General features: G+C 35.0%; 1 protein-coding gene across 1 annotated transcript in view; it reads right to left on the bottom strand.

Moving 5' to 3' along the window:
• BRWD1 (bromodomain and WD repeat domain containing 1) overlaps positions 1–26,242 on the bottom strand; it is a 52,612-nt gene that overhangs the window by 17,914 nt on the left and 8,456 nt on the right. Inside the window, exons 9-29 of the mRNA XM_071752986.1 lie at positions 25,278–25,378; positions 23,556–23,626; positions 22,215–22,315; positions 20,965–21,005; positions 19,312–19,410; positions 17,795–17,945; positions 17,069–17,203; positions 15,347–15,475; positions 13,931–14,156; positions 13,311–13,496; positions 12,426–12,609; positions 11,518–11,608; positions 10,516–10,656; positions 8,495–8,580; positions 7,588–7,783; positions 6,533–6,649; positions 6,317–6,424; positions 5,852–5,976; positions 5,659–5,741; positions 5,104–5,215; positions 3,230–3,291 (exon numbers count right to left, since the gene is read on the bottom strand). Coding sequence (XP_071609087.1) covers positions 3,230–3,291; positions 5,104–5,215; positions 5,659–5,741; positions 5,852–5,976; positions 6,317–6,424; positions 6,533–6,649; positions 7,588–7,783; positions 8,495–8,580; positions 10,516–10,656; positions 11,518–11,608; positions 12,426–12,609; positions 13,311–13,496; positions 13,931–14,156; positions 15,347–15,475; positions 17,069–17,203; positions 17,795–17,945; positions 19,312–19,410; positions 20,965–21,005; positions 22,215–22,315; positions 23,556–23,626; positions 25,278–25,378 — 2,545 coding nt within the window. The remainder of the gene's footprint in view (positions 1–3,229; positions 3,292–5,103; positions 5,216–5,658; positions 5,742–5,851; positions 5,977–6,316; positions 6,425–6,532; positions 6,650–7,587; positions 7,784–8,494; positions 8,581–10,515; positions 10,657–11,517; positions 11,609–12,425; positions 12,610–13,310; positions 13,497–13,930; positions 14,157–15,346; positions 15,476–17,068; positions 17,204–17,794; positions 17,946–19,311; positions 19,411–20,964; positions 21,006–22,214; positions 22,316–23,555; positions 23,627–25,277; positions 25,379–26,242) is intronic.

Raw genomic sequence — 26,242 nt, 5'->3', positions numbered from 1 at the left:
AGTTTCCACACTTTGGTTGTTTTTGAAAAGTTCAGTTCCTTATTTCATTTAAGTGCTTGAAAAGAAAAAAGAAAGCATGTGAATGTTCCTTATCAGACAGTGTTGGTAGGCAAGATCACTTCTTTGTACTGATTAGGACACTGGAATTAGAAGATAAATTATTTTTTATTAGCAGATCAATTCAACAGTATAAAGAGTGTAGGCTTATACAGAGAAACTAACAGCAAGAACTTCCATTAACATGCCAGAGTCTGTCCATTAAAAATGAAAGCAAGAAAGAGGATATGGTCCTCCTCAGAGTTATGACGACTGTAATCCATGAAAGTGTTACATACAAATTCTAAAACACATTTCAGCTACAACTGAATGTAGCTGTACAGAAATGAACTGTAAAGAAAAAACTCAAGCTCTGGTGAGGGAACTTTTAAGTTTACAAAAAGGACTGTTTTTCCTTCATCTGAATGAAGGAAATTAGTCTTAATAACCCAAAACCATCTATAGTTCTTTGCTCATTATTACACTGAAGGATTGACAGTATTTGTTATCCACTGAACTAGTACTGAAGATGAAACAGTTCTTCAAGAAATAAAAGGATAAAAAAGATGCTAGGAAAAGCTGAAGGGGCAGAGGTGACTTGTTTAGATGATCCTTCTAACTCATCCTGGAGCTGAAACAAATTCTGCAACCAAACTTCCTGAAGACAACACTAAGAGAAAGCACCAAGTAATGCTTCTACACTTACACAGGGTTGTGTCAAGAAGAACTCAACATGCTATCTGGTACTCCATTGCATAAGCACTCAAGGGATTTTCTCCTGCAGGAGAAACAACTAAAGCAGAATGACAGACTAAACCAAACAAAGCAGAATGACAGACTAAACCAAACAAAACTGTCCTCCTCAAAAGGCATGTAAAGATCTCTGCTTAGTGTTCTCTACAGCAGCCTGATTTTGTCATAACTCCTGCCTTGTTTGTACACACACATACTTGCTCACAGATAGATAGATAGATAGACATACAGACAGACAGACACACACACAGACACACATATATATAACCATATGGTCTAATCTTGGGAAGTATATTGGTCAGAGAAAGCTGAGTGCCCAGAAGGGCTGCAGTGCTTACAGCAGAGGTACAGGCAGTTAATATATACAATAACCAGTCCATACCAATACTGATTTAGTGAGCAAGCTGCCAATAACTGAACTTCAGGTTCATATGCATGAGCTTTTCCTGCTCTTGATGGCATTGTCTTTGACAAGGCATCAGTTTGGCATCTGACACTATCTTGATAAATATGACACAAAACCTTATGATTGCAGGGCACAAAGGTAACAAATTAAAGTTGCAACCAGTTAGCTAGTCACTGTTGTTCTACCATGCATCTATCTTAGTAAACTGAATGAAGAATAAATATTTTTAGAGAAGAATGGCAAATGTGAATCAGAATTTCAATGTGGTATGTAAGTCTTTCAGTCCACAAAAGGAAGAGAAAGCAACAGAAAATGGGTTTAAAACCTGTTTTCTACAGTAGTGTTTACATAATAATGCTTTCCAGAAATGCACAGAACCTTTCTGCAAGAGGTTTACTTTCCTATAGAATAAACACACTCTGCCTGGAAAGAAAGGCAGAAAACAAGGAGTTCCAAATTGCCTTCAGCCAATTTTTGTCCTTCATCTAACCTAGTGGCTGCTGTGGTACTTATCTTTGTTGGTACTACCCTTTGTGCACCCTTTCCAGTTTTCTTGTGGTAAATCAGTAGCTCCTCCCAACAATCAAACCTTCAGCTCTTAACATGGCAAAGTAAGAAGTTACTGGATCAAAGACAGAAGTTACAATTTGCCTCTGATATAGCAGGTAAACGATGACTTAGAAATGTATTACCATCCCAATTTAAAATTAGTGTCTGTAGGATGTCTCTGTCATTAAATTATCAGTGTACCACTTTCAAGAATTCTAGTTCCTTTATGCTATCAAACTTAAGTGGTTGACAATATTATTCGTTACATTTCAATCCACTAAAGGAAGGAGTGACCATTAAAATACTGATATAAACGAAAACTTAAGCCATAGCATACAGCATTCAGAAGAAACTGATAAAATTTGTTCAGTTGAAATAAATCCTGACTCAAGTTCAAACATAAGGCAGTTGAGTCTCTAACAATAATATGACTGTTCCTCAGTAACATATGTGAGAAGCATTAAGCACTTCACAAAGAGTAAGAAAAGCTTTTGTATGTTAGGAGACAGATGGTGATGCAAAAATTGTGTTTCAATTAAACTTGTGTGTAAAACCAAAATCCTGCTGAGTACTTGTTTTTCAAAAACTAAAATGTACAACATTTTCAATTTCACATTTTGATTTCCAACTGTTTTTTAGAATTTATCATTACAAGCTATGGCTGAAGCAGCCAGCTAAACACCTCAAAGATTAATTAGGTGTCTACTATGAATATCTACATGTGCATACTGTACTTGTTTTTAAGAAAAAATGCTTTACTGGCATCTGGGAAGTGAGCTAACTCCTAGCAAAGGTTATTGAGAGAATTAATCTTTTTGACAGCTTATTCAGTAACTACTCCCTCAGCTCTTCACAGATTCTCCTTCCTCCACCCAGCTGGTGCTGGCAAACACTGGAAAACTGTACTGAGTAAGACAAACCAAGAATCCAACTGTTCCATTTGCAGTTAATTTTGATTTGACAAGCAAACATCATAAATAGATTGTTTCAACTATAAGCAGTAATGATCTGCTGGCTGGAAATTATTTTACATGCATTCTTCCCCTACCCCCTTATACTGTAATGTATTACAACAAACTAGATTTTTGAAACTTGAGAGGTTACTGAAACTTAAGTGTTTGGAAGTAGCAGGCTTTATTGCATAGGCCAGAGCTACATATTAGAAGAATTTCTTTCAAAATGGCAAAGGCAAAAAATATAGGTATATTGAAGATATTTCACCAAATCTGGAGCAAGATTGTTTTTAAGAACTTTCTTGCCTAAACACAAAAACACCCTGCTGACATTCTCTATAATTTGAATGACAACTATTACTACATCAGTTCTACCTGTTAGGTAGATGTGCACAATGGATACTGTACTCTGACGACTTAGTGGCATGACTCATAAGAAAGAGTCACCTAAGACCCACTACCTGAATGAAAGAAGGAGGTGGAAAGAGGATGAAACACATTAGACTGTTTTATTAAGTGAGTTTCTACCTACCATTGTCAGGAACTGGTTCCATGTCCCATGGGCTAAGCTTTTCGATTTCACCATTGTCCCACCTGAATCACCAAGTTAAAAAAATAAAATTAAAGCTATGTTGATTCAGAATTATTCCCTCCAAACATATTAAAATTACATCTATTTTTAGGTATTAATAAAATATACTGTATAAACATACATATAAACAAAAGGATTAGCTAGCAATCAGCTGCCACAGTGCAAAAAGGAAACACTGTTCATAACAAATTTTTAATTAAAATTGTGCTCCTGATTTTGGCTGTATGTAACTTACCCAATATATAACTCAGTTTACAAAGCCTGTATCAAGAAGTTAAAGTAGAAAAATGAGATAACTTTAAACGTAAGATAGAAAAAAACAAACCACAGGAGAGTGGTTTTTTTCACTAACCAAAACAGTCCATGGAAGTTACAGGGAAAGAAGTGAGCTATTTGGTATTTTAACATTTCATATCTTCACATGAAGACAGGCATGATCATTGCATTGTTCCAGCCATGTTTGTGAATACCTCCCAACCTGTTTCCTTTAGTATCTGCTTATTTTGTCTAATAATCATTTTGTCTTTTTGAACCTGCTAATACTGTTTCCACAACCCCCTGTGTATTTCTAAAGGTCACTACCCCAATGCTAAAAAACAAAAAACCCCAAAACCCCAAACTTTTTCAAATTCCCTGCAGATTTCAACACACATCTCTAGTTCTGTCATTACAGAATCTACTGAATGATAATTCTCTATTCACTTCGCCTGCTGCCTTTACGGTTTTGTGGACTATGAACACACCCTGTCCAACATTCTCTTACATCTGAAGAGCTGGTTTTGTTTTTTTTTTTTTAATCTTAACTCAGAAAGCACTTGGTACACATTTTTCACCTTTTTAGTTGCTATTCTCTTTATGTTTCCCAAAGTCATTACATCTTTCCTTTGGATGCTGAGACACAAAATGCACCAAGACAATCAAGTATTAGGAAGCCGTGAGCAATGCTCTTTTGTCTTTGATATTGTTTCTGATAGTGGTCAACACCTTGTTGGGTTTTGTAGCTACCACTGCATACACAACTGACATTTTGAGAACTGTCAATGACTATCTGTCACCATTTCTGTCTTCAGCTGAATCTACCAGTAAGCACAATATTATATAAACATTTTAGAATTTAGCAGCAACAGCGGGCATAAAGGACACAGATGTCCGCTAGGCCAATCTTACTCAGCAGCAAAATGAACAATTACAAACAAAGGAGTGACATAAGTAATGTAGCATTGGTAACTATAGGTCATGGCTCTTACAGTTTCCTTTTCAGGGATTACTTCAGTGACTTCATAATCATCTGACATTAGATGTATCTATCTCTGCCCTCTCAAAAGGAATTAGAAACTGAAATTAAGGTAGCTAAGAATTTGTATCTTCTTAGTTATGAAGCTGCTGAGTAAAACAACACAGCAAGAGAAGAAAAGAAACATCCATGGTTTGGTAGATTATGTTCCCAAGTAGATAGTGTTATTTATTTCTTTAATATTTAATATTTCTTTAATATACCAATAATTACGGTACATGGGAAATTGAATTGTTTGCTTAGTGGAAGAGATTCCAGCACTAGCCATTATAAAAAATTATTCACATATGTGAGTGAGGTTAGTAACATCTTTTAGCATGTTAGATTCACTAAAAAGTTGGCACAAGTTATTTCACATTCACATTGTGCTGGATTAGCAACCTGAAACTATTAAGCAGCAATAAAACAGTAAGTAAAATAATTTTAACTATTTGTTATACTTTCTTATACCAATAATCTAGCTATGTAAAAGGCAACCCACACTACTAACAATAGAAGTTTTGAATCTATTTATACTTACTTAACACTGTAACACTGAAAGTGACTATCTGGATACTGAGGTTGATAGGGTTCTTGACCCAACACTGTTCCAAACCACCATGCATCATCAATAATGGATCGGAACCTGTCAGCTAGAGTGAAAAAGTCTGCTCAGATATTCTACTGTGAAAAGTTATGTAACTATGATTCTTATACATGCAATTAGGAAAAAAATAAAAACAAACTTCTGATTATTGTATTTCTGATTATTGTATAAAAGTTCTAAACCCATTGATATTCAATAAAATCTCAGACAACTTACTATACCAAAAAAATACAAGCGCTAAAATCTAAATACATTTGCTACATAGCTATGAAGACAAGGGAACACTAGAGTCTCAATATTTGTTTTGAAAACTGTTTCTTGGATCTATGGTAATCCCTCCAAAATGCTTAGTAGTAAGGCTCAGATTTCTAATGGGCAAGGGGACCTTACCTACCACAGAGCCCCCTGTAATTCCAAGCAAGAAACATCCAGCCAAGGACAAAATTATTGATTTCAAAATAAGTGAAAATCTTTAGAAAACACACTTACAAGCTTGCCAGTTCCTCTGACGTGCTTCATCATAGAACTGACGTAATATGAGGAAGTCGATAACATCTGGCATGTCGTGGTATCTAGATAAAAAATAATGCCTTTCATGTGTATGTATGCCTTAAAGCTTTAGGAAGAAGCTCAGAAAGAAACAGTTTTAAATACTTTTCTGAAAAAATAAAGATGCACATACCTGATAGAAAATGATTTGTCCGTATGTTTTCCAGTGGCGTGATCTATAAAGGCAAGCTTCAGGCAACACAGTGTGGGAGGACCAACTTCGTATCTAATTCCAACAATTTTTACTAATTCCTGATCCTAAAGGTAAGAACAAACAGTTCAGCAAGTATTACCATCTGGACTAGGCACAGAAGTATTAATTTAACATTAATTAACCAACCACATGAATTACTGCATCCAAAAATGCTCAAACTGTATTTGAGGTTTCAGTGCCTCAGACCTGGCAGTTTTCACATATTTATATTTATATTTGGCCTTAACTCCAAAGACACTCTGGTAATTGGAGAAGCTTTCTCCTATTGTTTCATTAGGGAAAGATTATTACCTCATAAATCAATGTTTTGCAAACAGTTGTAATACAATTCTTCATTCACAGGCTACTATTACTGAACCCACAGTGTCTTCAATGCAGACTTACCCTAAGGACTACTTTTCTCCAGGGCTCCTTATGTGGATTCAATTCATAGATGTTATTTCTTCTGACTGCTTCAATGTAAGCTTCGTGTCCTTGTCGGAAATATATTACCTAAAAAAACCCCAAGACCACAAATCCCAAACAGTAAATGTTAGCCTATACTTAGTAACTACAATGATCTTAGCACAAACATTTCAAGATTTTAACCAATATTCCTACCTCATCACCCATCTGGGGAACAAAAGGGGATCTCCGAAGAGCTGTGTCTGTTATCCAAATGGGAGGATGCCAATCATATGACAATTCCAAGTTTACTGCTTGTGTTGAAGCATTCGCCTTCACATTTAATAGAGCAAAATTAGACATAATGGACACATTGCTGACATGGCACCAAAAAGACTGACATACACTTCCAAAACATATTAACAAAATGCTTCCAAGGCTTTGCTTGAGTTGTAACTGTATTTCTAGTGTTAATTCTAAGCAAGTCTTTCCTATGTGAAGATTTGAGTGTACAAGATTACTGTTATGCAGGTCTTAAGAGAAACAGTGTTATAATTTGAAGTGGCGGTCTCAGTACCCAATTAAAATCTATCAAGCTGCAAGAAACTATTTAAAGATGAAAAATTATGAAAGTTACTCCACAGTAAATTGGATTAAATTAAATACTCAAAAATAGTATTTTGAGAACACTTGAAAGAAAGTGAAAGGATGAAGAGATAAACACACCATTGCCTTAACCATTAAAAAAAACATGTTTTCCCCTTTATGGTAGAAAATAAGTAATACCTGCTTTGACTCAAAAAGGATAACTATTTAAGTTAACTTAAAAACATCACTGACTGAAAAAATGAGTAATTATTGCTAACTTACAAAGAAATCAAAAATTCAACTGAAGTATAAGTAGTCATTGTAACTATTAGAGTCCTTAAGTTTTCAGAAAGATGTATTAGTTAAAACAAATTTAACAGGGTCTTAGTCTAATAGTCTATACAGTTATTTGATAATTAATTTACTCTTTAATGCCAGCAACCTTGAGAATCCTTTTTATCTGAAAAGCTAAAATTACTTCTCTAGCGATGAAGATTTTTCCATACATGTAAGCAGATACCTTGTATTCAGAATGGTCTCAGATTTATTAAGGGTATATTTCATGTAGGGATACAAATATCCTTGTCCAATGGCAATAACAACTACTTTAACAGTTTCCATTGGAGAGGTCTAAAAACCTAAGAAATTCATTAAAGAGTCAGCAGAAGAAATAAACTGTATACCTCGTCCTGCTTTTTGGGTTTGGGCTTTTTTCGTCTTTTCCTTCTTCTCCTCTTTGGAGGAGATGATTTCTCTGCTGATACTTCATCTTCTGAAGTACTGCAATATCTGACAGCTTTCCGCCGAGAAGTCCGTACGGGAGGCTGTAGGTTAATTCCTGCATCAGCAATCCAGTCAGAGTATCTACTGGATGAATCACTGTCCAGAGTGGATGGTGTCAGGAAAAGTAAAACCAGAATCAAGCTGTCAGTATTTCAGGATGATAAAATCTCTAAGATCAACAGATGCAGATACAGATTACTGTTGAAAGCTTTATCAAAACACTAAAATTACTTTGACCTTTTGTCAGAACAATTACTTCACTTGATGTTTAACAATTTTTTGTTAAACCACAGTAACTCAAAGTAATTGTTAACCACAGTAATACAAAGCATGTTTTTTTTCAAAAAAACAAAACTCGAGTCCGGTGGATTCTAAAAATCAATAATCTTATTTTAAAAAAATTGTGAGATGAAAGTCTGGAAATTGTGATCACAAGTACACATTTGCTTTTTTCCCATCTTTCTCTGTTGGTATTTTTTGTTCTCCTACTGCAGAGTTCTAGAAAGAGTATCTAAAAAGTCATAGTAAAGTGATTAAAAAGTCAGATATCTTCAGCTCTAAATAAAATTATGAACTTGTCAAAATTAGGATTTTTTTTCAATCATTTTTGTAAGAGCAAGCAACTGACTGTTGCTGCAGCATTAAAAAAAAAAACTGTAAAACAAACTCAGTACAAAACAAAAACCACTCAAAAACCAACCTTAAAAAAATATAAAGCACAGCAGAACTTCCATACAGCTTTTAACTTGCTAAAATTCAAGCAGAAGCCATTACAGTAAAAGCTACAATTTGTTTATTTGCTTTTACCTAGAACTATTACTGTTACTTTTCTTGTCACTTCTCCATTCTTCCTCTTCCTCAGATGAGCCAGAGCCCTCACTTTCTTCTGCTTCCTGAATTTAAAAATATCCAGTCAGTACAAAACTTTCTCACAACACATGTTTTAAGGGTTTGAAACACAAACCACATTCCCCATTCCTGTCTGCATATTATCAAGTTAGGAAGAAATAAGGTAAAAAGATGAAATGTAAATAAAAGCAGTTCTTCTTTGTAGCTGATTTCAACTTACCCTATTAACCTCAGGAATTCAGCATTAATAATTAATCACTATTAATCATTTACTTCTGTATATTCACTCATATTTTATTAGCCCCATGTGGATCTAACCACTGCACCCACTCTTCAAAAGCAACATCTCTCTATACCATATGATGTTTCTATTTTCCTCCAGTCTCAGTTCACATCATTTATCAGAAGAAAGTGATGGGTGATTTTGATTCCTTCAAATTCCAGACTCACAATGATGTAATTAGGTCATGAAAAATACACAATAAAATCAAACTCACTAGAATGCAAAGGAAGAATATGAAGACCGAAAAAGGAACAAATCAAGAACTATCACATCTCCCATTCACACATCCTGTAGGTACATTCTCTTACAGGAGTGGCACTTCCATGATTTTTTTTTCCCCCCAACCATTTCCCAACCATTTATGCCATTTAGAATTGGGTGATTTTTCTGATTTTAGTATCAACAGATTGACCAAGTACTAATTTGGTATATTCATGCTTATATGTAAATGCAAAAGGGAGGTGTCAAGATAGATCAAAACAGATTACAACTTAAGCAATTTTCTGATAATTGTTCAACAATTTATATTAACATCATTTTTCTTAATGTTTTCCATATTGAAATGTGTAAGTATATTTTGATAGTGCTTGAATTAGTCAAACTGATTATTTTTTTTGTCATTAGCAAAGTAACAGCCTTTTGCCTAAGATCTGTTCATACAGTGTACCGGATGGACAACACTCATTATTCAGGTCTCCTCTTTTAACCTATGATTTGTAGCATTAAAAAGGACAAACTCAAACCCCATTTATATCTAAGTTTGGCTTCTTAAAGTACTATTAGTTTCAGTATTAATAGATCTAACATCACTTCAAAAGTATGTGTAGTATTTACAGGACATTACACGTAACACTCCTATCCGCATTTTGTCTGCTTTGAATTTTTCAGGTGCCAGAAGTGTCCTGACAAGTCCCCTTCCACCCTAAGTGATCTACTGTTTCACAAGACAATTAAGAGTCTAGGAGAGTCCAGTTCTGAGGAGTATCATTCTTAGTCTAACAAAATTATCTCCTGAACATCCTTGATCTTGTTCACTATTCTTAACAATATAAGTGACCAGTCCAACAAGTAAAACCTTCTCTGCTCCTTCCACTTCTTCCCTCTATCCCAGTTTGAGACTATTTCCTTGTGTGCAAGGCAGGACAACAGTAGTCCAAGCAGTCCTACCACTATATACAGCATCTGATAACAGCCAAAAGCTCCTTCTACACACGAAGTCCTCTTTTAGCCCCAAGGACTTAGCCAGGATAAACAGATTGTGGTAGAAGCACATTACCAGGCTGTACCACTCTCAAAGAACCTGCAAAATTTCCACTTTTAGGTGCATTCACATATTTGGAAGGTTTTCACAGGAAGGAACACAACGCATCCAAAATCCAAACTTCACTTTTAGCCAGCCTTAGCATTGTGTACCAGTTTTGCCTTGGGTTGTGTATTCTGTTTAGAAGTCACTCAGCAAAAATAATTCAGCCACACCATTTATAAAGTGAAAGCTAAGACTGTCATTACTAAAACAACAGATATCTAGGTTTCAGAACTGATAGCACTAATGATGCTTACGGAAATAGATTCCCTGGTAAAAGAGGGTTTTCTTTAGCTTGCTTGCTTGTTTCAAGAAAGAAAAAGGCAAGTTTACATGAAACTTCACTTACTGAGAAACTCAAATTCAAAACACAGAACTATGAAGAGAACCTACCTGTTCTATCAAGCCAAAGCAGTTCTCTCTTTCCTCATCAGAAGACTCCAGCTGTTCAATGTTATTCCGTGTTCGGTAACTGGCATATTTCCGTCTATGTAGTCTACGCTTAGATTGTATTAATGAAGACTCAGAGTCACTCTATTTTACACAAGAAGTGAAAAAATGAAGTTATTTAAGAATACATACATGGCTAGAAGACCTGAATGTAAGAAATGAAATGATTTCATCACATCACAGCATGATCACATCAAAATTCCTTTTCAGTCCATTTCCTGTAAGCTAATGATTTGCTGTTCCAAATTTAGTATTTAATGGTGGTCTCAGAAATTACTCCTTATAAACTACAGTGATAAGCCCACTAGCATTACCTGATAAATACAGGTACAGAATCAGACATTAACTGCATACAACTTGCAGTTCTGAGAGGATCAGGAATCCTTGGCCGAACCTTGTTAAGTGGATCATGTAGGAGAGCTCTTGCCTCAAATTATTTTGTACTGCAAGATACAGATCAGGCCACTATCTTACAATAACCAGGTTTTTCCTTCGTACAGATTCCTTCCAAGAAATTGATAAAGCAAAAAATATTCAAAACAGGACAAGTCTGAAAACCTGCCCCATACACAAAACTAAAATAAAATCACAAGGCAATAGCAACATAGCATATAACTCTTCAAATACAGGACCCTGAACCTCAATGCTTTCTCATGAGCCTTCAAGAACTGAATTTGAAACTGCAGTAAAACCAGAACAGTCTGAAAATCAAGTCTGCCTTTAAAAATTGCTACCAAATACTTTAGATGGAAGGAAACATTCCTGAAAGAAAAAAACAATTCTAGGTATTCATAAAAATAAATCAGACCTTGTCCTGCAGTAAGTGGAAGCTGAATCAGCATGAACCTTTGAAGACCACACCTTCAGAAACGCCTGCTTTCATTTTTTAAACAATGACTCCTCCCTGGACACAGAATGCCTTTTTTCCTAGAAGCTGTTGCATACCTTTTCCAATGACTCAAATGACTTTTTCTTCTCTGTTGCATAAAGCTCCCTCTCTTCTTCCCCTTTTGCAATTCGGTATTCTTCTTGCTTCCTACAAAAAAGTAATGAAAATCAAATTCTAGATCTGTTTTGACAGTGATAAAAAATTAAACGATCCTTTTTGAAGGATCTAGCTACTAAATCCTAACACTCAATTCCATTACATTATTAATTTCAGATGTTATTGCTTAAACACCTAAGACATTTCTTCTCATTTCCAGATTTGAAAAAAAATGATGATATTAAGAAAGTCTTCCTTTTAAATTTCAGACTATAATAAACTTTTTACACCATTTTTAATCCATATTTTTCCCTTTTTGTACCTCCCAAAACGTGGGAAGCTTTTTAAACACTTCAGATATGTATCAGCAAATATGGCTGTACCATTAAAAAATGTTTAGCCATTGATATTAATTCTCCTTTTCACAGGTGCATACTGACAGTACCTTTGAAAGAAGCTAAATAATTTAGGATTTCAAGTACTCAGGGCTGCTTCTGGTCATAACACATCACCCCCACACAGTCTCACAAAAGCACAATCTCTCCAAACTATGTAATATAAATGAATCTAACCTACATTCCTCTATTTTAGGAAGCACAAGAACCTAGGTAATTTAGCTGTCCTTTAAGATGACTACAAGTATTCAAATACAGGAGAAAACATCATTATTAAATTAGAGAAACTCTCTTTTCTTTTTTGTCGAATGAACTATTTACAACTAAAAGTTTTTGAGTGGATTTGACTATAACACAGACCTATTTAATTTGTACCCTGTTTTATCTTAGGTCTCACAGAACTGCATTTAGAAAGCAACACCATGATGCTTTCTCTCCAATCACATCTGCAGACCAGTAAGCTCTCCACAGACCTGAGTAAGCTGGGGGGTATTTCTGGTACAACAACTCTTCGTCTCCAAGCCTGAAGGTCCCTCTCGGTCGCCATCTGGCTTCGTGGGGCGTTCTGATGCATCTGACGCACACCTTCGACTTGCCCGCTACGCCGCAGACCGATGTTGGGAGGAGACTGGATGTCAAAACTTGGTCTTCTAAAAGCTAAAATATGCAAATAAAAACATTTTTTTCAACTACATAGAATGTGAACTTTGTTTCTGCTTACTACAGGATAAAAAGTTCATGCTTTATATATTTTTTATCTCCACCATATGACTAGTTATCACCTTCAGGAAATAATCTGTCCTGTAGAAAAAACAGAAAGATTACACATATACTTTTTAAATAGCTATTTCTACTGCTATTTTAATACAGTGAAAGGACATGTAATATGCCAGAGGTGTTTCTCTCAACTATTTCAGGCAGCTCTGAGGTGAGTGAGGCTCTAAAAAGCACTTTTCCTGGATCTAAGCTTACATAACTGAAACTACAGGGACATAGGTGAGAAGAGTGCCTGGTTTAAATCTGTAAAGAAGGGAGAGAGGAACCCAGTTTGAATAACAGTAAAATACTTCAGAGGAGAATAAATGCAGCTCTATAATTACTACCAAATACAGAGCACTTTACAAGAAATACAGTTAATGCTTTTTAAAAGGAAATGCGGAAGACTTGTTTTTTATTTTTAAATCAAATTTTAATCACAGGAGTAGCAATACTTTAATGAAAAAAATATCTTAGCCAGATATCACCATGTTAAGGGAATCTTGTTCAAGACAAAATTAAAGCCTGGCTTAAATACTTCAGATACTATAATAAAAATGGGGATAGAAAAATTGCCTAAGAATTAACCAGCAAGTACTAACCTCTTCTAGGTGTTCCTTCCCCATTTTGTGGGCCACTTGAAGCAGATTCTTGTTCAGCTCCGAATTGTTGATCTTGCTGTAGTTGTAATTGTCTAATCATGCCATCAAGGATGCTGGGCTCCATGCCTTGCTCATCCTGATCAACTGTCTGTTGCCCTATAACTTGTTCAACCACTTCTCCATCACCTTGCAAGTGTAATGCAAATAAAATGAGTGGATTTACTTAACTAAATAACTATAGCAAATGATTTAATCCCATTGTTCACATCACAGTGAAACATTCTACAACCAAACACAATGAAAACCATTCTTGAAATGATACCAATTGTTTGTTCCAAATGAGACACTTCGAGTCTACAATTAAGCACAATTTCTGCATGCCAGTACATGCAGAAAAGAATTGAGATCTATTTGAACAACTGGTTATTTTTTTCATTTGTTGAAAATATTAACCATGGGACCTTTAAGCATCTTTAGTGAACATAAACACATGACAGTTCTTCTAGCAGAAAATAAAGGCATTTTTAAACCACCTATGTCATATCTACTCTGTTCCCATCCAGAACTACTACAGTAACTCTTAACTACTGGATGTAGGTCTTTAGTGACACTGCTCTTACTTGTTGCAACATATCCAAGTTGAGGAATCAAATGTTCATCTGCACAATTCTCTCTTCCCGGCACCAGTCTTTGATATTTTGTTGGATGAGGGTTGCCATCCACATCGACCAAGAAGGGAGGGGGCATGAGATGAGGAGCCTGTTGAGTCTGCTCATCTAGGACATAATTGTTTGAGTCTCGAATAAGTGGCCGATAGTCAGTGTGGAAAAACATCTGATCAGGAATCTAGAAAGAAATTAAGTCTTTATGTTATCAATTTGAAAAATATGCTAAAGAACAGAGAAGAAGAAGTTACACTAAAATATGTAAAGTATCCTTAAAAATAAAAGGACAAACTCCTAACAAAAAGAGTTACACATAGCTACAATTAACCTGTGTGGATGCTGCAGTACTCTCATTCTCAATAGTGCTTTTTCAAGAAAAAAAAATGCTTTTGGGAGACAGACAATTAAGGTAACTTAAAAGCAGAAGCATTGTTTTACACTTAGAGTATTTTACACCTCTTATTTTTTTCCACACAATTAAGAAAAGTTTCCTTTGTTTCCACGCAAGGAAATAATTGTCTCAAGTTCAACATAAGCTCTCGAAGTTCTTTCTTAATCATGCAATGTCCACCAGAAATGTTTTCTGCAACCAAAAGTCTGTTAAATCCATGCAGCTGAAGGAAAACAGTTATACAAGTATTAGATTATAGTCCAAACCTTTGCTCCTAACAGTGATGAGCAGGATGAAGAGAATACAAAAGATAATTTTTTTAAAATTTTTTTTTAAATTTCCCATACAATACGAATTTTTTTCAAGACAGAAACACACATTTATCAAAACAAAAAAGAAACAGCATGATAAGATATCAAAAGCAAAACATTTATCCCAAGCACGTTTTCCCAACATTTTGAAATTGACAGTGTTGATTAAGATAAGCAAAAGTAAATATTCATCCAAACTACTACAGTGACTCTAGGTTTGAATAACCAAAGGCCTAAAGAACTACAACTTTTAACAACTGAAATAAATCAGCAAATTACTCTTAACATAGAGTCTGCTTTTTTGTGAATTATGTAGTAATTCAACAAACTTTACGCTACATTCCAATCTTTAAACATTATGCTATATTCAGAAATTAGAAATAAAAGTAATTTTGAGGTTGAACAATTAACATGCAAATTAGCTGTCTGGAAGATAAAAATGGATTCCAAAAAAGTTCTTGGGAGCTACTCCCAAGAGACTGTAATACACTGGTTGTTTCTGCTGTGCCAGGACCATACATAGAAGAGAACTCACAGACATCAAGGAAACCATTGAACCTAGACCTGTTACCATACAAAATTTTTTACATCTGATATTTTAGAGGAACGAGTATGACAAGTTCCAGTTAGAAGTTTGAATAAGCAGTTCTAATAAAAAGCTGAACTTACCTTTTCATAAGGCCTGCTACAGCCAAAACCAAATATCAACAGATGCCCATGAGAATCTGTACATGCAAAATGCTGCCCATCCGGTGAAAATTTACAGTCAAAAACAGCACCATGTCCTTGGCCTTCAATCTAGAGTGAAGGAAAGATACTCAAAACTGACAATTTTTTTTTAAACAAACAATAAATAAAGCAATCAAAAATCAATTACTGTCAAAAGCAGTCATGTACCTATTAAAAACCTCCATTAAACACAAATAATATCTTTTCTTCAGTTTATTTCTTTTCCCCTTGATGTGTGAATTTAAGTCCTGAATCACCAGTTTTAAAAGATGCAGTGAATATATGGAAACTTACTATTAAGGAGAAAAAAAAAAAAAGCTTTTTTTTTTATTTTTAGCTGTTAGTACACTGCTTAAAATGCAGCTAACATACACTGATTTTGTTAAACCACTTTCAAGAAAAGCACAGAGAATCTTAAAGCTAAAGGAAAAAAAATCACTTTGCTATCAACTGTAACCAGAAGAGGACTTAAAAACTAGTACAAACTCTGGGTGATAACTTCAGTTTCAAAGAAAATATCCTATTTTAAAGTGCTAATCAGGAGCTGTCAAATGGAGCAAATGTCATGGGAGCTCTTAAGAACTGCCCCAGTACACTGATGCTATGGTAACAATATTGTAACTTTTATGACAGTTGAGAACACAAATATATGTCCATATGACTCTTGAAATGATGGTCTAAAAGGAGACCTTTCAGTCTTTTTAGATGGCACCTGATCTCAACCAAGGAAAATTACTACTACAGATGAGATGCAACAAGATCTTCAGTACCAAAGAGTGGAAAAGCCCTGATGTCAGCTATTCACACCACCTCACAACGGGTCAAGATTGAAAAGCTCAGACATTGAATGTGATGAAAGCAAAGTCCTGCTCTGTTCCACCACACCTCACATTCCTCACACCCAAGTGCTAATTCTCATAATTAACCTTCCTTATTTCAGAAGCTTATCAAGATGCCCCTCACCAATTCAACTCAATTCAACTCTGTAAGAAAGCAGCAGTGGAAGGAAGCAACAAATGCTTTTGCAGAAGATCAGTGAACTGACTCAGCATGGCAAAAGGTCCAGTGAGAGGCATCTGATTAAAGCAGAGAATGGATGCAGATAAGAGGCAATCCTGGCCTCCCACTTCTGCCACACTTAACTGTTAAAAACTGGCTCCTAGTCCCTTTGCGCCTACCATTACAATAACCAAGAAAGTAAAAGGTAAAAGCTCCAGGGAAAAAAATGAACTCATAAATTTTTGCTTTTTTGTTTTTGTTTTTCTGGTGGGCTTCTGTTGTTTGGTTTTAATGGTGGGGTCTTTTTTTTCCCAAAAGGCACAGAGGGTGTGGTGTGTGCTCTCTTAACAATTCTTTAAACTAGAATCATCATAGAATGTTAGGGGTTGGAAGAGACCTCTAGAGATCATCTGTTTAGTGCAACACAGAACATATCTAGGTGGGTTTTGAAAGTCCCCAGAGAAGGAGTCCCCACAACCTCTCCAGGCAGCCTGTTCCAGCACTCCACAACCCTCACAGTAAAGAAGTTTCTTTTCATGTTGAGGTGGAACTTCTTTTGTTCTAGTATAAACCCATTATTCCTTGTCCTGTTACTGGGCACCACTAAAATGTGAACACACTGCTGTGTGTTAAGAAACAAAAGGAGTATTAAAAAAGTCTTACCATATTAAAATAATGCTTTGTTTTTGTGCCTTTGGTAACGTCCCATATAAAGATGTTGCCATCATGACCCGCAGACAGCATTATCCTGGAATCAAAAGGATGGGTCTCCAAGACAAATACTTCATCCGCATGCCCCTAGAATTTAAAATTGCATATCAAGTGCAAACAAGAGGACATTAATCAACGTCAGTAGGATATTTACTGTAGAGACTAATGCACTACATTAGCCTGTCCTTAAATGCAGGCTTCTGGAAAATTAGTCCCCTACAAGCTGTCTTCAAAAATACATGGATTTAGCAAATTCCATAGTTTATCTACCTGGGTGTCTACCTGTGGTATGTCAGCAGGGCAAAACTTCAGGCAGTCAGAAAGACTTTTGATCATTCTAAATCTAATAATGTTCTAGATTCAATCAAGAACTCTAGAAATATGGAGCTTTTGCCATAGGACAGTGAATTATTCTATGGGCAAATACATTACAGCACAAAACCTTTTAATTATGTCACAGGACATGCAAGTTCAACAGAGCAGCTAGGGGAAGGACTGTTCAAACACAGGAGAAGGCAGCTAGCTTAAGTTAAAAAAAATAATCCAAGAAGCACTTTATTTACATTTTCATTCATAAAGAAACTTCAAGACAAATCAGACCTAATGATGAACTCAACACGCACATCACTGCAATTCTAGGAAGGCCCTCTGCTTCAAAAAGGAAGTAAAATCACATACCACCAAGTCATGAAGCAATTGTCCTGTATAGGAATTCCAAACTTTGAGCAGATGATTATTGACAGCCGTAACAACATAGTTATCATTTTGATTCCAAGCTATCATGGTTACTTTAGGCTTCATAAATTTGTCTTCTTCTGAACATGTGTCACTAAGAGTTGAACAGGAATGAGATATTTTTATTTTGCCAACTTCTATCTCAAAATACAGAAAAATAACTTTTTCCCATATTAACAAGCACACAAAGGAAGGAAAGTTAAAATTAATTTTGTTTTAAAGCCATAGTCCATAAACATTATTTTTGGAACAATTAATAATAAATCTGGATGTCTAGTGCACTTATTACATTGGACATAGTACCATCTTTCCCCATTTGAGATGCAAAGCAAAAAAAGGCCCTATTTTTTTCATGGAGACTTATCTTTTCTACAATTAGACTCCTAAAAAAACTCCTGCAAAACAATTTCATTTTTTACAGTCAGAAGCTCTTCAACTAACTGTTACAGATGATGTTACAGAAGATAACACCTACATTTAAGCCTTTTTTCTTACTCACAACACATTATGGATATTTTGTATTCACCTCAATTTCTATGTTTCTCTCCCAAATATTCCTTTAGAGGATACTGTAACACACCCTTGTCAGCATCTTAGTCAAGAGTGTTTTCTGAAACACACTTTCACACAGTATTATCTGTATTCAAAGAGCAGCCTCTCTCACAGCTATTCACAATTACAATTAAACCAGAAAGATGCAACTATCAAATATCAAATATTAATACCTCCTTCTTTCTTAGTAAAAAAAATTTTTTTTTAAGGCTGCATGATAAAAAGACCTTGCAATCTCCCTCCCATCAACTACTATAGTCAGGGTTTGTTTTCTGTGTTTATCCTACCCCTCATCTAATCACCTAAAAATTCATTTCTGCTTAGTGTCTAGAAAACTTGACTAAGCATTCTGTACTACTGTAAATCCTCTAACCCTTCAGTGCCATATAATACCCTGATCTTCATCTGTAATGAACTATTCAAACCATACGCTATATTTCACTAATAACACTTTTTAAAAGTACAAAAGCATATATAAAAGTGACCAGAAAGATCAGTCCTTGATAAAACCTACCTATTACCTGTCATGATCTCTCTTAGAAGAGGTTATCATGTACCTTATTTTTACTAATCAAAAAAAGTCTCTCCTGCCACATATCAGGTGTCCAACTGAAATTCAGATCAAGATTTATAGCACTTCCTGACAACTTTTTTTCCTTAAAGAAATGTAATTAATTTGGTACAGTATACACTTGAAAGCTATATAAACATTTACGCATTCATTCAAGAACAAACTAAAATTTAGCAAGTTATTATGTCACCAGAACACTCATCTCATTCCCACAAATACCATACTACTTGATCATTAAACTGCTAAGGCTTGCTCTAGTTTGAGTGTAAATAAGTGTGCTTGCTAAGTTTTTCAAACTTTCTGACTTAACACAACAGAAAAGGAATACTTCACCTACCCTGGCAATCGATCAGACATGTCCAACAAAATACTCCTCCACTCTGCTTGCTCAAAACGCCAGATTCTAGCTGTTCCATCTCTACTGCCACTTATGAACCTTGGAGAAGTTTTTAAAATAGTTAATCTTCAAAATAATTTACTTTAAAGTACATTCAAAGTTAAGATGCTATCACAATTTAAAATGTTACAATGAAAGACTGATAATAATGAAATATTAGATTTGTGTGTGCAAGATAATTCTTTGCAGTTACCTATCTATTAAATTTTTTTTCCAGAAGCCCAAGGAAGAGTTTTTCTGAATTGAAAAAATGAATAATGCTGTCTAAATCCACCAGAAAAGCAAGTCCCAAAGTTAAACTCAGTTCACAAGTTAATCTCCAACTCCTTCTCAATTATGATATTTCAATGTAAAAAAAAAAAAAAAAAAAAAAAAGCCATTAACCATTCTGAAACTGCAGAGTTCAGATACCGAAGCAGAGGCAGTACCAGATCATCACAGAAACACAGAAACATCTGAGATGTTCCCACCCACAGCTGTGTATAAGGAATCACCAGTGGTCTACTTTAAGATACCAAGGTGTAAACCACAGCAGTTCACACTTTCATTTCACAAACTGCTGAACAATCAGTGCAGCAGAATGGAAATCCTGGAGAGAGGAACTGAAACATTTTAAGACATAAAGATAATTCCCCTAGTCCATGAATCACAACCCTGAAAGACAGGTGATATGACTCCCACAAAAAAGGTTTGTGTGCTAATTGTATCAAGACATGATTTGCTATGATTAATTTTAATTATTATAAATCTTAAACATCTTCCACAGAATTGTCACCAAATGAAAGAGAAGTTTTGGGGTCTTTTTGGGGGTACTTCAATGCAAGCAACATGGATGGACCAGTGCAACATAACAACCCTGAAGACAAGCAAAGTTGCAGAAAAACACATTTAAAAGGAAGACAATTACAACTTCTGAATTGAATGTAAATTACTAGTGTTCTTAATCACAGTTATCTGGCTTTCAAGAAGACTGACAAAACCCAATAAAAATTACACTGCAAATTATGGTTGCAGATCCAAGTCTGCCCTGAAGACTAAAATCCAGATCTTCATTAATGACAGGCAAATCTGAGTCAATTTTGACTCCATTCTGTCCTCTGAGTGAAATTGTACAAATGGGCTTTACATGATATTCCCTCCCCTGATTCTGCTGTAAAATTTTGTGAAGTCATTTCCCTAAAAAAAAAAAAAAAAAAAAAAAAAAATAGCAGACTGGAAAAAAAACCTAAAATTATTAAAACCCATTTTAGACAATTTGTATTGTTTTCCCATTCCCTATTTTGATCCAGTACTTCCTGAATCTGAAAGGAAAGAATGGGGAAGAGGAGATTTATGAAGCCACAATATATCAGGTATGTTAAAAAGTGGTAACATTCCTCCACATAAACAAAAAACCCAGCCAGTCCAAAGACATTGCCTAACAACAGAGACAGGGAGCTGAAATGTAAGTTCAGTCACCTGGATGAGCCTAAATTTCATTTTTTAGTTCCTAATAAATAGAATTTTCTTACTGGAAACTTCCATTTGGAATAATACATTCTTTATTCCAAAATAATGTATTGTTTGTTAACATTTTAGCATCTTTCAACATACCTATCACCACTGTTAGAAAACTGGATACTGTCAACTTTGTCCTATAAGAAAAAGCACAGTTTGTTAGAAATTATTTATTTTAATAGGACATACATTTTTTTACACATCTGAGCTTCGTAAAACCTGAATGAAAAACCTGCATACTGTATAATTACTAACAGTTTTAACTGCAAGATGACCCAGTCCCAATAAATACTTACTTGAATTCACTAACCATTAACACGTTTAAGCTTGAATAAAATGTCCCACTTAACTGTCCATTAACAACAGGACAGCAAATTAACTCATATTTGAATATACATCTCCTACAGTCAAGAGGAGTCTGATGCTCCTGCTCCTACTTAAATACACCATTAGTTAATAATTTCATCACAATACAAAAATAGGAAAAGGAGATAACACACTCAGATCAGTTTATCTTCAGAGCTGAAAGTCTTCCCTACATACAAAATATGTACTGATCAAGACTTATCACTTTAATTGTTTAAGTAAGATTCAGCATTAGCAAAACCATAAGGCAAACAAAATTATCAGTATTTTTAAGAACTGCCACTCAAAGAGTTTTAAGGGTTCAAATAAATCTACAGATTCTTTGTGCATCAAATGCTGAAAAAAATCCAACTCAACCTTCTGCACATGAATGTAAGCCAAGTTTCCCTTAGATTCCTTAGAACACCGAGTCCACTAGACTAGGTACACAAATAAAAATTGAGAGCATTTTATGTAAGAAAATCTGTTCCTACAGATTAGATCAAGAAAGCAAGTACAGACAGCATAAGTTACATGAAACACACGGGGAAATAACAGTAAGCCAGTAAGCTGACTTGTTACGTGGAAGTAGTAAAGTAGCTTTCACAATCACTGCTGGCATGAACAAAGGTCAAGAACTGACATGAAATTCTGGACACATAATAACCCCACTTAAAGACTTAACAGGTGTGAAGTGGTAAATAACCTGAGTAATGGAATCCACACTTTCAGTCTATCTACTTCCTGTACACTGCATGTAGTAACGCGGGTTGCTGGGCACACTTGGAGTAAGAGGGAAGCAACTGAGCAAACCACATGCTTTAAAATGAGAGAGATATATGATAGCCAGTTGAAAAGATTCTGAATACATTCTGACTCCCTTAAATTCAGTAAAAGCTCTAAAAATATTCAATAAAAAAACATTGTCAAATCTGAGTCACTTCAAGCAGTATTAAGTTGCAAGTTTATCCCGTTAGTGGGTTTGTAGCATTCTTACGTACAGCATGACTTTCCAATTCAGCTATTCTCTCAGGTGTTTCAGAGCCAAAAAAATACATCCTGATGACATGGTCAGTGCTGCCAGTTGCTAAAAACATACCACCTGTAAAAAAACAAGCAATAATTAAGCTACTGTAGAATTAAAGCAGAGCAACATTTCTCAGATGCCTCATTTTTAAAAAAAAACCCAAAAACAACCTAGTGAGTGTCACTTTTACAGTCTTCCACTGACAAACAAATTGGAAGTAAATCGCCTTCTAGCTCCAAGAAAGTTCTCTCAGATACAGTAAGTATAAATAGTATAATAAGTAGCTTTCTGAGTGTTAGAAGGTAAAAAAAATGTAACTAGGGGAATGTTGAAACATCTGACACTACTAATTGAACACAGAAGGCTTTGATTATGGTGAATATGGCCAGCCATCATCAGAATTATCTAGATGACTCTTTCACTGTAGCATAGGTCTCATTTGTGGATTGTAAACCGCTTCAAAACTGGGTAAAAGAGAAGTAAACCAGTATGAGTATACCACTAGCTGTGGTGGCAGCAATACACAGATCTGAGAGCATTTACAGGTGCCAAGATGCAAAAAAAACCAACCAACCAACCAACCAAAAAAAACCCAAAAAAAAACCAAAAAACCCCCACCAAGAAAATAAACGCTCAAAAAAACCTAAACCCAAACACAGCTATATCCTGACAATGTTAATAACTCTACTTTGATTTCTATTTTATTTCTGGAAATCCCAAGTTCTTCTAATGTTCATGTTGTCTGGTACCAGTAAGCCTTTCCTCAAGTCACCCATATCAGAATGAGATGACTGCAAGCCAGGAATGCAGCACCTCTACAGATATATTTGTGGATTCCTAAGAAAGAAGGGATCTTTATGACTATCTTTATGACCACCTATGATCATCTCAACCCACACAAAACCAAGGGCCTCAGTAACCACTGTGGCAGTAGCCACTTCCACTGCTGCTGACTGCTATCATAGAGAACTAATTTTGCAAATCCCTGACCTTATACTAAGGAATTAAAGAAAAATAAAAATACGATAAAGATGGATAAAAATTAAAGAAGCATCAGGTTACTTTTACTTCTGTAAAATCACCAATGGCAAAAGGAAAATAGTATCACTTAGTTCAACAGTCTTACACTGTTAGCTAAGGCAAGTGTCATATTATTTCATTATGTCATGAGCTAACAATACCCATATATACAATTACTAACTACACAGCTGCTGATTTTGGGTATTTGAAAGCTGTCACAACCAGAGTATTAAAATAACTATATACAAGGAGAGAAGAGATATCACAGTGCTGAACTCTATCTGCACATACTTACCTACACTGAATGAAGAACAAAGCATCTGAACTCCTGGTCTAGGCTTCTCTGTAAATTTCACTGGCCGATTGCTTTAAAAATAAAAAAGAAAATTAAAATAATCTTGAAATAGGACATAGCACACAAAACTTGACTTTCATCAACGTTTCAAAACATAAAGGTGTATTTCTTCAAACATTTGCATAAAAGGTATTTCATAAATATGTACAATAACATTTATATACGTCTTATGTAGGCAGATGAGCAATAAGGTTCAGTTTTCAAAATTATCATAGACACATACACAAATGACATTTGAAGTCCACACAGCCTGACTTTTTCTGCAACATGCTGCTACAAAAGGTGACATGCCAAAGAATGTTTATTCTCTCTCATCCTTCAGTATGATTTAGTCCCTCCCTAACATACCCACATTGTACTGAACTCTTACCCTCCTACTGAACTCTTACCCTAAAATTACAAGCCACGAACAGTGTAATAAAGTCTGGTAAATACCATTACTGCAGAATGTGCAAAATCATAAAAACTTACAGAAGTAAAAAAAAAAAAAGTTTTTCAACATTCTGTACATGGTGATTTAAAAGACTGATTTCCTGTTCTACAAGTCACGTACACAGTCTTCAAGCTGACATGGCCATAACCTCCCTGGAGTTAGCTACAAAGAACTTCATTAAAAGGAGAAATCAGCAAACTGTGCCACTTAAAAGCTTTGTAAGTTTCTACCCACTATTCCACCACGTTTCTGTTGGAGTGTTTTCTGTTTATCAAAGGAAACCTTGAGTGTAACAGTATTTCTTGTGCTTATATGACACTCAGTACAGAGATTCAAATCCTAGAAGTGCTGCTTTGAGATCTACCAATACTTAAACCTAAAACTTAAGCCCATGGTTAAACTCTGCTTACATCTCATATAGTCCTCTAAATTAATTTTAGGAGAATAATTAATTATACATTCAGTTTTAACACTTTCTTTAGATAACTCACAGCCTTAAAAGATTCTTCTGATGAAACTATGCCTTTGATGGCTTTTGCTGCAACTCTACTACCTTAAGATCATAAATCTGAATAAAAAAAATAATCTGCTTCCTGAGGTACTGTTCTGGTTTTGGGGTTTTGGTTGCTGCTTTGTGGGGTTTTTCTGTTTAGTTAGGTTTTTTTACGGATTTGTTTGTTTGTTTTGTTGTTTGTTTTTTAAAGCTGGTGTAATGTAAAATGGATCATTTTATACTAACTACCATTATATGGCACAATACTAGATACACACTGACTGTCCCAGATCTTACTTTTTCTGCTAATAATCTAAATTTTTTTGGTACAAATAAATGACAATCACATAGAGAAAACAAAGCCTATCCTGAACATACTCTGCATGGAAGATCTGTAAAAATCATCCCAATATCACACAATTATTGAAAACTAAACAAAAAACTCTATTATACTTTTCCAACATATTTATGTTTGCAGCAATTTCATCTGTCTCATATTTTACCTCTAGTGTATTAAGAAGTTAATGTATTTCTGGACTCATCTCCCAGGACAACACTATAATAAATTTGTAAAGGATATACCTAGTGGTGGTATTTTAAAATAATTAAGTAACAGATTATTTCCACACATTTTTATTATCACAAAAAGACAATTTTTTTTAGCTAGTGAAAATACTCAACTTAATATAAACAAGCATAATACAGCATAAAATTAATCAGCAACCTATTTACATACTTGAATTTCATGGAATCTGTATCCCATTGCCAAAAGCAAACAGTTCCATCTGCACCAGTAGAGACCATGTATCGCATGGAGCCTTTCACCATTGGACTAAACTAAATAAAGTAAAATCAGACAAAGAAACAGATATTTAAAAACTGCTTATGAACTTCTGAAATCATTACTGTAAAATCTTTGGATTATTCAACTAAAACTGCTAATGCATTGTTGGTAACTCTCATTATTAATGTTTACAAAATAACATCTACATTTCAAAGTCAGTGTATAGTCTATGTTTCAATTATTTACTGCATAAAAACAATTTATTCACTGCTTTGTTTTTGAAGTCTTAACTAATCACAATCATTCACTAAACATGTTGTCAACATATGAAGTGATGAGCAGAGAACACCCCCCTCAAAAAACAAAAAAACCCAACCAAACAAAAAAAACCAAAAACCAAAAAACAAAAAAACCAAAACCAAAACAGAAGCAAGTTTCAAGTTTCACCACACAGGCTTACTTGGTAAATTCTATAATTAAGCAGAGCATCATCTATGAGAAAGTCCAAGTATGTGTAACCCAGTACACACAGATTTATAGGAAGTCCTTGTGGATGCTTCTCTTAAGACATGGAATTGATGCTATGTACACAGCTACCCTTCATAATACTGTACAGAACACAAGTGTCACAAGTTTATTAACTTGCTCAGCAATTACTACTGCTATTAGAAATGGCCACATAAATTGTACATATTGCAATTACAGTATTATTAAGAACTTAAAAAAACCCCACAACACACTACAATAAAAGAAACACCACGAATACATGCTTTGCCACTAGAAAACAAAGAAAATGTGCAATGAATGCCACAGAAATTCTGCAAATATGAAGATTACTATCAAAGGCAGCTTTTTTGAGAAAACTGCACAATATTTTTTTTATACTGAACTTCACAAGCTGGCAGGTAGCCACTCTA

This window comes from Heliangelus exortis, chromosome 1, assembly GCF_036169615.1.
Source record: "Heliangelus exortis chromosome 1, bHelExo1.hap1, whole genome shotgun sequence".
Classification (NCBI taxonomy): Eukaryota; Metazoa; Chordata; class Aves; order Apodiformes; family Trochilidae; genus Heliangelus; species Heliangelus exortis.
Note: the sequence above shows the minus strand (reverse complement) of the source record. Positions and strands in the feature narration are given on the sequence as shown.